We start from the raw sequence: 19,164 nt of genomic DNA, 5'->3' as shown, positions 1-19,164 counted from the left end.
ACGCAACATGAGTCGTAACATTTGTCCACTAGGGGGAGCAATTTGTCATCTTATTTTTATCAAGTGGATGTGAAATTCAGTGTTGACTTTAGATTTTAAACTTAAGTGAACATATTTAAATATGAATTGTAATAATACAGTAATCTTGATCAAATAGAGAAGATAAAGAGAGGAAATCACTTTATCCAGTCTAATTGAAAATGACTTCCTATGCAGTTGAACCTGAGTATAGCCTACACTCTTTCCTTATAAGTGAGCTGGAATTAATCTGGCTCCCATCAATAGAGCATAACCCTTGTGGAGAAGTGCTGACCGCTGACAATGACCTATAGCCTTTTGTCATACCTGTCTACAGTTCCCAGTAATGTCACACTTAAAGGTCTGATAACATTCAGAATTGTCTCTAATGAGCTTTAAGCCATGTTATAATGTAACTTCCTCAAAAACATACCTGGAGTTGTGTTTTATTTCATTCACATATGTTTGAGTAAGCCTTTATTATTCAGCTATCTACATCTTCAAAGTGCAGAATTTTCAAGTTAACAGCTACCTTTAGTTCAGTAGAGATGGGCAATTCTTGGGCGGAAATCATCCAAATGGTTCTAGTGAAGGTGGACTTTAAACAAGTGTGAGTGAAACAAAACACAATTCCAGTTATGTTTTTGATGAGGAAACAACATTATAACAAAGATATTAAAAAAACAGCTTAATATGGGGCCTTTAAACTGAGACATTTTATCCATCAAGCTTCACAGAGGTACATAAAATATCCATACTAGTTTGCAGCCAGCCATTCTCGATGTCAAGAGGGACAACCATTTAAAAATGCACAACAATAAGCCAAAAAAAAAAAAAATCAGTAAGTAATTAGATTAGAATAGGAACCGTTTTGCAGAACACCATTTCTTTTATAACTACATATTTTCTTTCTACTATTTATTCAGTCTGTGCCAAATATTGCTTGTGCCATATTTATTTACTGACTAAGCCATTGTGCTTCCAAAATATCCCTGATTATAGTCACAGGTTAAAAAAAAATACAATTGAAAGCCCCAATTGTTATAAGTGGTAAACAAATCATTGCTCTAAGATAGTATTTGGGAGGATATTTGTGCCACTGTTTTCCTCAGTTTAAGCAAGGTTAGTCCCAATAAACAATCAATGTGCAATTGACTATTCAAATATTTTTGGAACAGAATTAGGTTTCTGCATACACTAATAATAAAACACATGAACACAAATGCAAATAATGTAAGAATAGCTGGATAATGTATTTTGCTGGTAATAAACTACAGCAAAAGGGAGAATTGACAGCAGCTTTGCATTCACATAAGGCCCCTGTATGGATCTTGGGTTCGCCTCCTCCACCTCAAGGCTATGGCACGGCTTGTATGCTTATTATAGCGTGTGCCAATAATTCACAATCCAAGGCTTTTGATGTTCAGCGGTGTACCCAATCTTGACAAAGCGGACAAATGGAAAGATGATTTCAGTGTGTGATGTATGTTTTTAAGATGGTTCCAGATTGCAACAACAATCTTAGACAATCAAATGAAGATAACCTATAGATTTTTAAAATAGAATATCTTTGCTATTGGAACAGAATGAAAAAGTGTAAGATTAAAGTACTTTTCATTATTTTCAATTTATGTAAATGCATTCTTTGTGACTTTATTTGCAAGCCTATATATTTTCCAGAACGTGAACCATATTAAATTGCTTATGCGCTACAATCTTGCATAATTAGACCATTAATAATAATCAAAAGTGCTGGTGTTGAACTGTTTACAAATGTTGAGCTCTAAAGTTGCAGTACAATGCAGTCTGGACCTCTGCATAGACATGAGTCATGCTTTCCCTGATTGAATAATAGATGTCTGTCAATCGTGAAATCAGGCTTCCTCCTTTTACATGAATGTGTGAATGTATTTCCTTTAGCCTGTTTACAGCGGGTAAATCAAAGAGCTGGTTTTCAAACATAAGTGCATGCCTCTAATGACTGATTATTGCACATGCTGAGAAGAATAGCTCTGTACTGAAGTGCGGTGTACATAAATCACTGCAGTACTCACAATAGTATAGACACAACAACAATGCCCTATTAGAAATGGGAGGAAAAAATAACAGTTAGTCAAATATGATGCCAAACTACAGGAGAATGTTCTGTTTAGTGCTGCAAAAGAGGCCTGGTCAGTTGAACCATGTCTATTTAAAACAGTTTGATTGAAATCCCCTTAAGAATGTGTTCTTGGTACACTTGGTGGGTGGGCTTTCATACTGTTCTTTAATGTGAGAAGTGTGTTTGAAACATTATGTGCAAATGTGGAGGTAAGAGTGTTAATCCAATGTGCAATATAGAATCAAATAATGAACATAACCCCAAAGGTAGAATATATTCTCAAAAATGTAGAATGTATTTAATTTGGTAACACATTATGGCATGTTTGTCCACTGATCTAAAGGTCCAATCCTGCTCTCAACATAAACATCATTGGTAGACCGGTCAGATCCACTGACCTACAGGTTGGCAATGTGATTCCAGCTCCCAGAGATGAATGCTGTTGTTGTGTCCTTGAGCAAGACATTTAACTCATCTCCGGCCCCAGTATGGGCATACACTGGTGTGTGAATGGGTGAGCGGTTCCTTGATGTAAAGCACTTTGAGTGCTTTGAAGGTGGAAAAGCACTACATTACAATGTGACCATTTACCACTTTTTATAACTAAACTTTAAAGCCTTAGTAAAGCATCAGAAATACTCAAGACTCCATTAATATGATTAAAGCATAGTAACTGCTTAAGTAATGCTCTAACCTTAATCCCTTAATTAAATAGTTACAAAGCCTGAATCCTTCTTAATAAAGTAATTGTTCATTATGAATTAAGTCTTATTTAAGGTGCATTATGTAATTTTTCTGGGAGCCAGAATAACAACACCTGTAATGAAATAAATGCAAGATAAAGAAGTGTAATGCCATATAGAAGAACATTCCATACAGACCTCGAACATCCCCGCTACACAGGAACATCACAGAACCTCCAAAAGAAAGTTATACAATGTACCTTTAAGGCTAATTCAAGAACTGCACCAAAAATTTGTCCTTTACAGTATACCGTGTAACTTTTCAGGTGTGTAGTATACACCACCTGTTCGATTCTCTGAATATGTTTTTGTTATGCCTGGAATGCTGAGGACTCCATTTACATTGAAATTTGGTTATTTTGTAGTTACTATGTGAGTATGCAACTACCTCTTAACTTTGGGTACTTGTTTGTTATGGCATTTGCCTCTCCTAACCTTTCTTTATTTGTCACATGAATATTTAACCAGTATCATGAATAATAAAAGAGGTGGGCGAGGGGCAAGACACCTGCCTCTGCATTTCACCATCTCAAAATAATCTTGTCATGTTGAATGGACAGCTTGTTTGATGAACTTTGGAAGCGTTCAAATAAGCATTCATTTATGTATTTGATGAGTGTACACCAAAACAACCTCTCATAGTGTGAATTCCCAATGCTCTCTATGCCCCTAAAGTATTCACTATTATTACAATTGCTATAAATATTCAATTGTCTTGGATGGTGTTTAAAATGAGCGGGTGATGGGAGGATGTTTGGCAAATGGTTTTACACAGAGCTGCACAGCGAGAGGTCTATATGGCTCAAAGGCAGCAATAAATCTGAGCTACAACACAGGGATTAGCTCAAATAGCTGGGGTTTACTACAACTGTGTATATAGACTTTATGCAATGGCCCGGACCAGACAAAACAACCATATACCCCCAGTCAAGTGGAGCCTAAAGCAAGAGGTGCCTGGAATACTGATAGCAGGATTCAAACAATTACTCAAATTGCACTGATGAATACAATGCTTCCTCTTAGAATTATATGGTTATATTTATGGTTGTGATTGACTAAAGACTTGTCCTGCTGATCAGTTAGTCTACTAAAAATGGGGCATGGCAAAAGGCTCTCAAAACTATTATTCACTCATTTAACTAACATAGATTTTGGCTGACTAAATCTACATCAACCGATTAATTTACTAAATGACTAAAGGACTACAGCTCTAGTGATGTTTGCATGTTTGAGATTTGAATTCTTTTTTGCTCATATAAACCTTGAATAAAACAGTGTTAAATAAATTCTGTCTCCATAGAACAATTTTCAGGTAATATCTATGGAGACGTGACCTTGCTCACAAAGGAGTGTATGTTTGTTAAAGGTATGATAGAGCACTACTCATGATAAAAGGAATGAATATCAGATAAGTTGAATATCACCCATGGAAACTCTCCACACAACACAATAACATCTTCATGGTACCAGACTCTACACCTGAGAAGTTACACAGTGCACCTTTAAATGCCCAAATAAATATGTATTACTTTAGTCTGTTCAATTAACCTTATCATACCAATACCCTATATACATTTATGCAACCTTAGAATGCCACCAGATATAGAGACAATAAGGAGTTTCCCTAGTCCATAAAGTGACTTGACTCACGGAGCTTGCATTCAGTCCACAGTAATAAGCCATTACATTTAAATAAATCAAGGCATAGGCTTTGCATTGAAAATGAACTCCCAACAGCATAGGCAGAAATACATTTTTTGAAAGTACCACAATAGCTTCAAACACTCATTTATGTTGCTTTGAGATTATCTGAAATATCACGCTGTGTCAGTGCATTAAAAAACATGGACACAGTGGAAGGTAAGAGCTATTAAGATGCAAATATGTACAAGAAAATATCTTCTTTAACGCCTAAGATTAGCATAGCCACATGGAGGAGTTAGCGGGAAGTCTCTGGGAGGGTAGGTCATGGCCTTGTCAGGAAAAACAAAACCACTCTTAACCACAGAACAATTATAATTACAATTTATTCATAAGTTCAAGTGTAATAATGTCAAAAGTGTATATCTTTACATACTGCTATACATCAACAAAAAATACAAAATTAAATATCAGGTGTACACAAATGTGGACTTTAAATACAGTACAATGGCATCTTTACAGTTTTGACGGCTGGCAGCGTAATAGTGTCATGAACATTGCACAAAGAAGTAATTTTGCACACATTAAATAGCTAGATACAGCTAGGACCACTTAAAGCTAGTGGAAAATTGGATCGCACTTTACTTTACAACACAGTAATATTATCTACCTGGGGTAAATATATTTTGTTCTAACAGCATTAAATTTAATCAGATTACTATGGGAAAAAGTAGAATGAGAGATTTGTATGTTTTCCATGAGTAATTACAATGTTATAACCGTTATTAAACATTGTTACCAAGCTATTCCCATGCTATTACTAAGCTATTACTGAGCTGTTTAGTAAAGTGCTATCGTAAATTGTAAACAAACTGTCACAATGTTATATCATACTTTATAAACAATGTCTTTTAGGTTTTCTCACCAATGATTCTCCCAGCTCAGTACACCATTCATGCTCGATTGGTACATTCAGCATAAGATACACAAGGGCAGTATGTACTTTTAATGTAATCAACAGTGGACTGAGTTTGTCCCGGAGTGAAAGTGGAGCCTGGAGTTTCGGGATGTTTTCTCTTGCATGAACACACCAGTGATTTCCAGCGCGACCCTGGAAGCCCAAACATACAACGTGACCGAGCCAGTCATCCTTGTTGCCTTTAAGTACAAAAACTCCTCTTCTCTGTCTTGTCCAGTCCAACAGAAATGCCTCTCGGAGAATATTCTAAAAGCAGAGCAATTCATGTGGAAATGTTTGCCACTACACCAAAGCACAATTGAAGCGTATACTGAAACACAGAATATTTTGATATATTTCTATAGGCTGTACAAGAGGTTCTGATATTCATGGAAATCATAACCACAAATACATTACAGTATATAAAGTGAAGCCCAACTTATTCATACCTCAAAAAATTGTTTATGAGTAAAAGTAACTGGCCAAATTTCTAGTCTAGCCCTAGTGCTCTAATGGTTTGTTCTACAAAGCAAAACTACACTTTGATTAATCTAATTTCAAAGGCCGCAGTGGTATAGGTAAGATAATGTGACTTGTTTACTGGAAAACCCTGCTAACCCTGTAGTTTTAACATATTCAAAAATGTAGTGGATTCTAGTATTACTATAGCTATTATTTCCTAATATTAGGCTACTACAATTCCATACTTCTTGCTAATGATAATGTTCCTTGGTGCGCTTGAAATTGTGTACTGCTCTTTGATATGTTGCATTCTGATAATATTTGTTTCTACCAATACCAACATTTTCTGAGGTGTAAATACATTAAGGCTCAACCATATGACATTATGTAGTTTGAATGGTAAAATCCATAAACTTTCCACTGTCCACATGCCCGTAAGACAGTGTGTGATTCTTCCGATGTGAATGTAAACATGTCCCAAAGGCATTTCCTTGTTTGTGGTCCTGTGTGGACTGAACAGCTGGTGAATGGAGAGAATGGGTGTGGGCCCCATCTTAAAAAATGTACACAAATAAAAACAGTCACACCCCACATGGCAGGGGGCGCTAGTGATCATAGCTAGGAGGCAGTGGTCTCTGATGGGATGCGTAGTGCAGCAAAGGGCATTAGTTGTCCTGAGCCTTCACTGTGGATTACATCACACTGGTCATCGCTGTAGAGTACGGTCCATTTGGCATTTATTAAAATACACTTCTTTGCTGGTTTCCTCATGAGTTTTTGTTATGTTTTTGCCCAAGACCACAGTACAAAGCAGACACAAAATCCAACTTTTGTCATTCTTTCATCTTGCATCTTCATTGCTTACAAAATACATTCAAAGGTCAGTCTTCCATGGCCTTAATCTCCTATACCTCACACAGAGTAAGATCACGTTTCCCTTTTTGCTAATAGCTTATGTATTTGCATCAACATGGTTCTTGTCGATATCTGAGCAAAGGAATCCGTTAAGCGATTTTGAATCATCACATAATGAGATCACACCACATGTTTGCTGCTTGTGAATCCTCTATTTAACATTGTGACCATGACTAAGGGACCATCACCCACTGTCTGTGCACACTATAAACTAATAATGATTGACCGTAGCATCCACAGTGATCGAACAAAATAAAATGTGCGTTTAAACAGAGAATGGTCCTCGGTGATATGTGCAAAAGTGGTGACCATGATTCCTTCCTATGTTCAAAATGTTTTAGGTCTTCTTACCACGGTCTTGCAGTGTGATGTACAGTTTTTAGGGGCATGTTGTTGATGGGGGCGGGGTCAGATACTGGAGAGGTCCTCATGGCAGGATGAGGAGTTGCGTCGTGCTTTGGGACTACAGCGTGTCAGCATGGTGATCTGGGTGCTGAAGTTGTTGCTGCTCCCAATGGACGGATGCTGGTACTTGGTGTCGTGGCCCATGTATCGCTGTAAGTGCCACCTCCGCCATTTCCGCTTGATTTCAGCTTGAACCTATGGGAAACAATTTAAGATACAGTCAAGTGTAAGTTGTGTGGTAGAAAAGAGAATGACACCACCAGCTTTGAAATGCCCATAACAGCTTAGACAACTTATTTCACTATTATTATTATTATTATTATTATAAGTGGGTATGACAGGTTTTGATGCTTCTCTAATTTTGACTTAATTTGGTGGAATAATATCTCTATTAATACCTAATACCATCAACAAAGAAGTAGTTTATGAAGGAAAGTTGAAAAATATGTTTAAAATTACAGGAGAGTTGCATATTGAGGACATTACATTAGGGAGAATTCTATCCAAAAGCTGAACACAATTTCCAGGCAAGAGACCCATTCTTCTGATACTTTTTGCATTATTTCAACAAAATCAAGGTATTTTCTAATATTTTTATGTATCTGTGTATTTTAAAGGAGTTTTCGTCCTACATACATACAACATGTGTTTAGGTAAGTTCCCTAGTGTCAACTTCAAAAAGGAAGTAAAATTGTAAAACTAAAAAATGGCCAAAAATAATTGTATTTTATAACATATTTTAACATAATTTTCTCAGTCTGTCTTTTTTTGTAATTTATAATTTACATCATATATTTTAATTTATAGTTTATACCATGACCTTTATCTAGCAACCATACTATTCACCCAACCGAACTCAAAATTCTCCAGATTTGCACAGTAGTAGTTTTCTGAATGTTTAAACTGTTCAAAAATGTGTTTCTTTCTTGTGTGCAAATTGTGACAGCTTTTTGAATGAGCTTTAAATACCAGGGTTTTAGAACTTGGTGTTAGTTGCTGTAATTTTCATCACAAACTGCCATTTGAAGGGTGTGCAAACTCCTTCTGTTATTACAAAAAACACTTTTCTAATGATTAGCAAATAAACAAGCCTTTTGATTTTCCAATTTTATTTGAATCTACACACAATATCTACTCTCAAAATAGCTCAAAGGATACCTCTAGTGGATTGGCAAAATGCAGGAAGATGAAAGTAAAAAAAAAATATCGCAAAAAAAGTCCCCAAACAATGTTCTTTTCAAACTCAGTGGGAGAGAAAGGGTGGAGAGGGACTTTACATCACAGTATGGATGGAAGTTGGAAAGAGCCTCGTAGAAATGGGAGAGAGTACAGGAATAATGGACACACATAAACTCGAACCATGAATATATATATATACTGGACATATAATGGACAGTCCAGAAACAGATCAAAGAAATGTTATGGGAAAAGCAATGGTGGTCTGTTTAATCTTTTTATTTTTTAAATATTTCAATAAAAGGACTATGCACTGTACATGTTACTTTATGAAAATAGACCTGTATGCAAAAATGTAAAATTATACATAATTTCTTGTTTATCCATTTCTTGTTTATTCACTTCATTCTAGGGTATATTTCCTGAAAGCCAGGTCAGACTTGCGCAATGTCATCTTACTCATCTCTAAGATTGAGTTCAGCCCTGCACAGGAAGAGTATAATATAATTTCTAAAAGTAGCCCCTCGAAGCAACACTAAGTAGCTTCTAGCTAAAAATGTGCTTTTATTGCCAGGCTGTTCTTTTGGGAAACGCTCCAGAAATATGTCGATGGGAGGAGCAGGCTGGAATGACTCAGAACTCCTCTGTGTTTGTGCGAATCTATCAGTGCAACGCAGAATCTACTACAAGATAGGGCGCAATCACGATGTACTAGAATTAGATGTCATGAGTTGAGATGGAGAAATGGGGCTTACGTAACTCCCTGAGTCCCTGCCCATAACTGTTGTGTATTTTGTATCATAGCAATAAAAAGCCTATATAACTGTATAAGTATGGGTGAGCCACTGTTTTTGAATGAAAAATACCTAAAAGGTTATTCCACATTTTTCTGTTTGAGATTGAGTCCATAAATTTGCCAAGTAAATCTTAAGGCAACAGCCCTTTCACCTGTCAACAACTGTGCCACTGTGTTTTATGACACAATGTTTGACCTTAATGTTAATTTTGTGTCAGAGTATATGTTAAGCATACTGTTGGATTATGTGGATATTTCCACTTAGACCAAAAACATCTATGTTTTTACAGTAAAGGGCAAACCTTAGGATTGTAATTCCTTCCACCTCAATTCTAAACACATTTTTTTAAACACAGCCGATTATCACAGCACTCAGACCTGCAGCCTCGAGGAAATCTGACTGTTTAAAGTGTGTTTACATAACAGTGAGAAGGACGTACCTCTCCGTTGAGGAAGCAGTAGAGGACCGCCACCACAAAGCCCTAAATGGAAGGAAAAGGGAAAAACAATTTGTGTTAAGGTTAAACGCCCTATCAAATGTGTTTACCTTATCCACATCATGGTTTATCATCGCACATTCTGTATGGTATAATCACCCTATGTGCCACTTACTAGACACTAAAAGAGCTAGTTTGCACAAGTAACAAGAAGAGGCTGGCTCCATCTCCAGTGCTCGTCATTATGAAGAACTGAAATAGCAGTGCACTTAAAACAATAATGATGAGACTGAGTCAATGCCCTGGCACTGGCCACAGTTTCAGAGAATTACACTGGGCCATACCGGATGTCTGTTTTGAATTTATTATCTAAAAGCTGTAGTGAGTAATAAGCACAACCCTGGGCATCTTGTAAAGGAAAACACCAAACAGCATGGAGAATCATTCACAGTTTTATCAAGACATTTTCTAAATTAAACGTTGCATTATGTAGCTTTTTGGGTGGAGGGTCCGCTTCTCTCCATTGATTGTATTGCTTTGCTTGTAATGCTAGACACCATCAGGCCAAGTTACGGGAAAGATATGTGGAGAGGCAACTTCAAGGTATTTTTGAGCAATAAAAGCACTAGACAAGTGTAATGCCATACTGTGGAAAATTCAAGCCAAAGCAATAAAACTGGAGACAGGCAGGTAATAGACCCCCCCTGAACAGTTACAAAGAGCAGCTATGATTATCTATTATTTATCATCTATTATTTATTTACAACAGTTAGTCATAAAGAAGTTCAAACCTGAAAGGACCCCAAGATCAGATCAAACACTAGTCGCAGTTCTGTCTTCACTTGCTCTGGGATAAATGCGAAAATAAGGAAATTGATCCCAAACAGAGGAATCAGCAGCAGTGTTGACTTGGCCAGTCTCCTGAAACGACAAGTGGAAAACATATTAATGCTGCATAGGGCCTCCCTCAAACCAGTTTCCAATTTTTCTCCATTTGTGTCAATAATAAAATGCTATTGCACAGGCTCTTTCATTTTATATTTGGGCTCAGAGATGGAAAAAAACTGATTAAGTGTGTCAGCAGGAGAATTGCCTCACATTACGATCTTATAAGAGGCTCTATCATGCAAAAATCAGTTTATGCACCATATCAGCTTGCATGCAATCTTTCCCTTACTGCGCTTCTTCCCAGTGTAAAGAGATTTTTGCATATCTGAAGTTCACTTCCTATCAGTATTACCAGTATGATTTCTCAAGCATAAATAAACTTAAAGGAAGTTTGTCCAAAAAGCTGTTTACTCACAAATACTGATTGGACTCTTTTCTCCCAATATCTGGACAGTTGATCTTCTGACGGAGTATTCGAATGATGCAGATGAAGAGGAAGAAGTTCATCTGCAAAGAAATAGTATTAAGAGATTTAGCTTCAATGTTTAAACTGAAATGTCACATGGATGCAGCAAATAACATCACACTGGACCACCGTTCAGAACAAGCATTACTTGTAACTTTTTCTGGTGGAGGGTATGCCACCTGCTTGTTTTCATGGAGATATCATTGATGATCTCCATAAAGAATGCATACTTTTAAACTATAAGCCCATTTATACCACTGCGGAGCATTCCAGGTAAAGCAAAAATATTTTTCATGGATACCCACCTAACAGCAAAGTTGCATAGTGCTTTTTAAAATACTGTATTGTCTGATGAATCGAATTACATGAAGATGCACACATTTCTAATATGTCTGAGCAGAGACCCCCAAAGACCTACAGTTTTAGATACTTTCTCATCAGTTTTTTATATTTACACACACAATTCAATCAGGTTTACCGTACATCTGTGACTGAGGCTTTTTGAATTTGTTTTTGTGTGAAAACATGCATTTCTTGACAGCTAATTTGTGTTGAAGCACAAAATGGTGCCCTTCCAAAGCCCTGCAGCTGGTGAGGAGATGAAGTTATGTGATCTGTCAGTCTTCTGGCCTTGATCCTAATGTGGATTAGCACCAATGAAACCTGATTTGTCAACGACTGCTGCCAAGTGATGACAGACAGGCAAAAGACCAAACAGCATATGTCAGAGATAAGGGTGAGCACTAAACTACTCACATATATGGAAAGAAAACTGTTGTAGCAGTCTCAAATAATCTAAATCATATGCCCTCATAAGGATTATACCTCCTAATGCAGTTTTTTTTTTTCCAATCGCTTTGACACGAAAGTCTAAATTTGGGCACAAATCTTCAAAATGTGCCACTGAAGGAGCAAATAGTCCCATCATGTTGGCACAACCTCATATCCATTTTCAGGCATTAACTCTCAGATCAAAACTCCAAAACACTTTTTGCAGAACCAAAACACAACTGTCAACAATTTAAACACAGATTAGAGTTGTAACGCCCTCTCTGCACGTGCTATAGTCTCTGTACCTGAATACTGCACACACTCAACAAAGTCCATAGAGTATAGACACAGAACACACAGGAATCTCAATATGAATGGATTTCATAGTCAGACACAGAAGCACTAGAAACACAATGTAAAAGACTTCTGTAGTGAGACTTCTAAACTAAATGAAACCTGGCTGAACCATTTTTTCATTTAGAGACTTTGAGATCCAAGTCTGACACAGTTTAGACACCTACTGCTCAAAAGTACAGATCTGAAAATCACACTTTTTTGTGACCAAAATGATTGTGTAATATTGTACATAAATTTAGAGGATACGCCTCAGTCTTAAACCTTCAGAAACAGTGTGATACTGGTCCTACAAGCCTCTGACTCCCTCACACTACACTAAGAGTGAGGGAGCATTCTCCCGACAGTGTCTGGATGATGTTTGTATTTGAACCACAAAGTGTGCTTTTTACAAGTGTTTCCATAAAGTTAAATTTTTCAAATGTTCTGAATTGGTTTGTGTCTTGTGTAAACAGTTTTGCAAAGTGCGCAAAAGATTTATGAAAGATTTCAGAAAATGTGCCAAATACTGTAACAATAATTGTTAAACTACATAAAAGCCTAGTCAGCAGAGTAGACATAAAACACATTAAAAATCTTGTTTAGTTCATTTAATGAAACAGGGACAGTGCACAATCTACATTAACCTTAACAGGAGAGATGCATTGTACCAGGTTGAAGCACTGGTGCTAATTTCCACCTGTAGTCCCTGGGCAGGTTAATTGATTGATTGTATTTAACTGACCTTAGCTATCAGCTATCAGCTGTTCTTCTTGGAACCCTATGTAGCATTATTTTGGGTTGGGTTAGATTTGGGTCTCACCACAAATCTGATGCAAATTTTACCATCAAAACATTCAAGAACTATTGATTACTAATAGATAATATTTAAACATTCCACATAATATTGTTGTTTTTAAAAAGCATCTAATGTACAAGAAAAAGTGTGACTCTAGATAATTAGAACAATAAATACATACATAATATGTATGTATCTATGTATGTATGAATTCATTTATTTATTATGTAATACATACATACATATAAACACAGAAAACAAAATTCATTGCAAAGAAAAGCAGTAAAATCCCTTGTTTCTAAACTGCCCTATTTATTGTGGGGGAAATGGCACCTGGAGACAACACATGACCTGTCAAACTGTTAGACGGGAGAAAATTTAGCTGAAACTTTTCCTGTTTGAAAAGGTGAGGTCATTCTAACCTCAGACGGCCTGAGCGCTGAGACAATGAAGAGTTCAAATGAGGTGTTCAAAATCAAAGATGATGCAGTAAACTGATGCAGGCTGATAAGAGAGCTTTCTTATGTACTAACAATTTAAAACGTCTCGTCTGGTGTTCATCATTATTAGATTTTATGGGAGCACTTTCAACAAAGCTTTTTGTCCGTTTTGCACAACACAAGAGAGTAAGCAAACAAATCAATGCAGCTGCATATGTTATGTGAAAAATACTGTCTACCTTCTAGTTTAATCATCTTAATTAATGTATTTACAGCTTTCATTTTATTAAAAGTTCTTTTGTTTCACTTCCATAATGTTGATTTTTTTTTTTTTCACCTGTTACTTGTTACTGTTTTTGTTTCGCTTTGACACTTAAATCTAAAATTTGACAAAAATGTTCAAAACTTGACACTGCAGGAACTAATATTCTTGTTATGTTGGCACAACTTTATATCCATTTTCAACCATTAAAATTTTTTTCAGTGTTTTTAGCACATTTTGTTAAACTTGGTTTAGTTTAATAATTTGCTTCTAATGTGTATCTGAATAGGGGCACAGGTGGTCAAGCCATTTGGAACATTTCTCATTAGTTCACACAGTTCTCACACAGGCTCTTTCTCAGAACACTTGACACAACTCTCATTCATAAACAAACAAGATCAGTGAATCCAGGTTGTTTTGTTTTAGGTCTGTTCTCACGTGGTTAAGGAGTTTGACCCAAACTCTGTCAATTTCAATATAGAAAGTCAGAAATTAACAGCCAAAAAACTACAATCTGTGATCAACCCAAAATCAAACAATAAAGGATTTCACACATGAATCAAACAGGGAGAAAGGCCTAAGCAGAGCACAAATTGTGTGAACACAGACACCCTACATACAGTTTATATGAATGAAAGAACACATAAAAACATATGATAAAAGTTTAAATTTTGATGCTAAAACTTGCTTTGGGGAGATGATTGATTAGTTTTGAAAATAAATACTGCAGAGATTTTTTGCTGAGATAAAATTTGTTTCAGAAAATTATCTTATGTATCACTTTTGCAAATGTCAAAAGGGATAGAAAAAAACTAACTCTTTGACCACAACTGTTTTTGCAGCACCTAAAACACAATAACGATTTAATCACAGATTGCAACTATAGCATTCTCTCTGCACATGCTATCATCTGTGTACACAAATACTGCACACTCATACCAAAGTCCAAAACTGAACACACAGAAATCAGAATGTGAAGACATTTTATAGACATAGACAGATGCACTAGAAACACGGCGTAAAAAACTTCTGTAGTGAAAACCTGCGTGAACCAGATTTTCATTTAGTGACTTCAAGGATACCAACAGCTAAAAAGCACACATACAGTGTTTAGAGGATATGCCACATTGTCAAACAAACAATGTGATACTGGTCCTACAGGCTTCTGACTCCCTCACGCTGCACCTCTAACAGTGTGGGAGCATTCTCCAAACAGTGTCTTTATCATGGTTAGATATGTTTATAAATCTGATGACTGTGTTTGTATTTTAAGTGTGCTTTTTAGAGTGTTCACAAAGTTAAATTTTTCAAACATTCTGTTTGTTTTGTGTCTTGTGTGAATAGTTTTGCAAAGTTCACAAAAGAGCTGCCAGATGTATAAAAAGTTTCAGAAAATGTGCCAAAGTAAAAAAAAAACACTGTAAATGACACAAACACTTCAACACAAGAGAAAATATTATAACTTTTTGGAAAAAGTCATAATATGAGCATTTATCTCTCATGAGGTTAGGAATGATGATAAATTAGGACTGTTGTATAGTGACGAACAATTCAATCGCTATAGCAATTTTCTAAAACTTTTTGTAAATCTCTCATACTTTGCTTGTTTAATCCAAACCGCTCTACAAAGTGACCCAGTCTGGGTTTGAGCTATGCCATAGTTTGTTCTGATCCTGCGATCAGTGCTTTCTCTGCTCCTGCACTGTAAACTCAATAGAAACAGATGCAGAAACTGTCCACGCTCAGGAACAAGTTACACTAGAATTTGTAGATAATAATAAAATGCATTTTAATGCTTAGTGGTACTTTTTAAGTAACCCAAAACTGCAAAGCAAACCTATTAGTTTAAATAACGAGCAGGTGACACCATCAAATAAAGTATTTCTTGGTAGTAAATGTTTAACGTTAATTGGTGAATAAAGCAGCCAAGTATTGAATGCAGGACAATACAGTATTAATCAACATGCATGAACCAACTGAAATATAACTTTGACTATGCTGATGATGAGGGAACTCTTTTACCATGGTCTAATACAAAAAATTTATTTGTACAGCGTGACACGAAACAGCTGGTTTAACACACACTTCAGAACTTCAAAAGAGACTTCGCATTTATGTTAGCAGTAAAAATTTTTCTACCACTTACCAAGATTGATGCCAAAATAGGTGTTTTAATGATCCACCAGAACACATCCGTATTTTCAATAATATCCCAGCACCTGTCAATTATACATAAAAGAATACACACTGTGACAAATCAAGAAACATTACTATTTCAAAGCACTTGCTGGGTGTTTTGCTTACCCCACGTCGTTATAATAGGCTTTGGCAATACTCCAAGCTGTGATGAAAATAATGGGGCCTCCTTCACCAAAGGAAACAAATAAATAAAAGTGTTGCTACGGTGATTACAGACCAGGGGTCATGACCTCTGTCTCATCTGTAGCTGACAGTTGGGGCCTCTCACACAGGAGCCACAGACACAGTTAAAGGTACAGAAAGAAAGAAGAGTGCTCACCCCAGCCAATTAAGATGTATGCCCAGAAATACTTCCTTTCAGAGAAGAAAGAGACTGCCAGCAATGCATGAAGATACAGGCCCTCCACCAGCAGCCAGAAGAAGCTGGCCATAATGCAGTACTGAAAGAACACCATCACAGCCTTACAGCCCACCTGCCAATGGACACAGCAAAAATACAACATGAGCACCATCAGACTTCACTTTTATGATAAATTCAGAGTTTCAGAATCAACTGACATTTTTGGACAGATGTCTGTGTAATCTCTCAGTTGTCCAGGTACACTCACCCAAACAGCTTCTTCAGTTCTGAACTGAACTAAAGTGAAGAAGCAGCTTGGCGAAAAATCTCTCTAAAACTTTTGTCCTGTTGACAGAACTGAATTTTTCATTTGCTATTTTTGGACAGAGTGAAATGTTGAGCAGAGAGTTAATGAGGCAGAAAATCACTAACTAAATTTCTCCCAAAAGACAGAAGAAGCAGGGAGGAAACTGCTGAGCTGTGGAGGACAGTGGAAAATGCCTATCTGGTCTTCCTGTAACCCACCCACCAGCACCTGTACCAAACACTATTCAAACACAAAAGGCAATACTTGTCCACTGTTCACACAGTCTACAAACTAAAAGTGTATCAAAATAGAAAACAAAATTGGTCATTTAAAATCTATTATTTTGATTAATTTAAATTCATCATGAACCAAATCTAATAAAGCCCAGACAGTGAAATGTTTAAATGGTCCCGAGGTAAATCATCCTAAATGTACAACATATTAACATTTCAGAATCACTGTAATAAAAATAATACCTCAACCCTAGTAGCATCCAAAAGTGCTCCTGATCCATCCAATGTTTTTTTTTTTTTTACCTAAAACCTAAAACATCAACATTCTCCCTAAACAACTCCTGACACTCGGCTAAGTGGAGAGACACCACAATCAGAACTACATACCACTGAAAATACCCACCTTTTCCCTGGACTTCCTCTACTAAGAATGATAAATGGGTGTGGAAAACAGCATGAAAAATAAACTCCATTGTGTGGCTTGAGTCTGTGCACGGACTGTAGTTGCCATTAATCATGATTCTGGGGTGAGGACACACACGTCAACCACCTCTCAGTCACCGTCTCCCCACTCCACAAAACAAGTTCATTTTATACATCACTTGGACATGGCAAATAGTGCATGAAAAAGTCAACACCGAGATGAGTTTATATATTAGATAAATGACTAATCAAATTCACACACAGGGGCGATTAGGAAATGAGAAATCCAAACGCATTCCTTGGTGTGCGGGTGGCATATGAAGTTTCCGACATGGGTGCACGGCAGCTGCCAGAGAGTAGAGCTGACAGGGATTTGGGGGCTTATTTAAACTAATTCCCACTTGGCAATTCTAAGGGGGGGAATATGCACATGGATATGCAGCCTGAACCACACACCTCATTGTAATATGTGCAAATCAGGACAAATTGCCTCCTGGAGCTCCATTTTCTGCCTGTCCTCAATGTCATGTGGATGAATGATAAGATATTTCGCTGCTGGAAAAAGTGATGCCATCCCCACAGTAATGCTTACCGAGGTACCTTAAATCATGCGTTCGTGAATAGCTTCCCAGCGGCGATAATATCCTGCATTAATCTAATGGGGGCACTGTAGAGGAGGGCTAATGAAGCAGACATCCAAAACTCCCACACGCAAAACGAGAGAGGGGTCAAGACGAGCGCCGTGCCACCAAACCTGCCACTTTTCTGTTTATTTCAGTGGTAGCATGGCAGCAGCTGGCTCCTGTCAATGCCCCACTTCCATTAACATCCCAAGGCCAGGACTGCTGCTGATAAATACACTGTGTGGAGATAGCATAAACTTTAGATCTGAGTTAAGTCTAGCCCTGAGCACCACACATCAGCGGTATGTGAAGAAGGCTATTGGCAAGAAATCTGCAAGCATTGTGGCTGCTAAAATAAACTTCTCCAGTTGCCAATTTTAGTTCATATTTGTTTGTAAAAGGGTCTTTATGGGAGAATTTAAACTAGAAATTGTCTGAATCTGGCCTAGTGTATTTCATATGTCTTGTCTTCTATGATAAATACAATTTTGTAGGGTGCTAACAGCTTTTGTCATTTGTCCCCACATTATTGCATTAAGACCTAAACAATATGAATACATAAAATCTGCATAAAGAATTAGATATCCATTTAATGTCTTAACCAATAGCAATATCATAATATAACTTTTTCTAATTTAGTCACTAGATAAAAAAATGTAGCCCAATTTAAAAGAAATAAACAGTTTGACCCCTTCTTCACTGCACATTCAGTGTCAAAATGCCCTTGATAAACTAGAAAATTTGTAAGAAGCTCTGATTTTTCTTATATTGAAACACCATCTATACCCCACATCCCCTTTAGTCCAGGCGAGCTGTCATTAAGCATCTTAATGTGTTTAATGATCTCCATTACTTACAGCTGTCCAGGGCGAGACTCACCTGCAGCGACCTTAGTCCTGTCTGGCTTTGTACCGCTCAAGGAGACCCTAAATGATCACAGATGTCCAACTTAAGTGCCTGAAAATGAACTCACCGAACCAGAGGAGCAGTTGTCCACCTCTCCGACCTCATACAGAACCACGTCTTTAATGAACACTGCGATGGCCTTCAAAATGAACGACACAAACAGGTGCATGTGGATGAAGTTCCTGGTGCAGTGAAGTTTTCTGAAACATACCAAAAACATTCACATATAACACCCACACACGACATTATAATATGACATGGGCCGCCCTGCTTGTTATCCAATGTCCTTGAGTTAATCGCTCACAATGGCAGCAAATTACAGACTAAATTAAGTGATAATTAACAGCCCACAGTTTCCTTTAACAGAGTGGGCGGATCTACTTAACTCTGCTGATGGCTTTTTATGACTACTCACACCTTCATAATTATAACACGGCATTCTTACATACAGAGTTTGACCATGAATTGCAACAGTAAATAGATTAATGCATATAAATTATTATATGCTTTAATCTATTTACT

General features: G+C 37.0%; 1 protein-coding gene across 1 annotated transcript in view; it reads right to left on the bottom strand.

Annotated features, from left to right (window-relative positions):
• Positions 1-6,908: 6,908 nt before the first annotated feature.
• vipr1b (vasoactive intestinal peptide receptor 1b) overlaps positions 6,909-19,164 on the bottom strand; it is a 33,983-nt gene continuing 21,727 nt past the window's right edge. Inside the window, exons 6-13 of the mRNA XM_020925628.2 lie at positions 18,710-18,842; positions 16,130-16,283; positions 15,916-15,976; positions 15,758-15,830; positions 10,956-11,047; positions 10,444-10,573; positions 9,656-9,697; positions 6,909-7,438 (exon numbers count right to left, since the gene is read on the bottom strand). Coding sequence (XP_020781287.1) covers positions 7,247-7,438; positions 9,656-9,697; positions 10,444-10,573; positions 10,956-11,047; positions 15,758-15,830; positions 15,916-15,976; positions 16,130-16,283; positions 18,710-18,842 — 877 coding nt within the window. The 3' untranslated portion in view covers positions 6,909-7,246. The remainder of the gene's footprint in view (positions 7,439-9,655; positions 9,698-10,443; positions 10,574-10,955; positions 11,048-15,757; positions 15,831-15,915; positions 15,977-16,129; positions 16,284-18,709; positions 18,843-19,164) is intronic.

Source organism: Boleophthalmus pectinirostris, unplaced genomic scaffold (genome assembly GCF_026225935.1).
Source record: "Boleophthalmus pectinirostris isolate CB_2022bp ecotype Guang Dong unplaced genomic scaffold, ASM2622593v1 HiC_scaffold_15, whole genome shotgun sequence".
Taxonomy (NCBI): Eukaryota; Metazoa; Chordata; class Actinopteri; order Gobiiformes; family Gobiidae; genus Boleophthalmus; species Boleophthalmus pectinirostris.
Note: the sequence above shows the minus strand (reverse complement) of the source record. Positions and strands in the feature narration are given on the sequence as shown.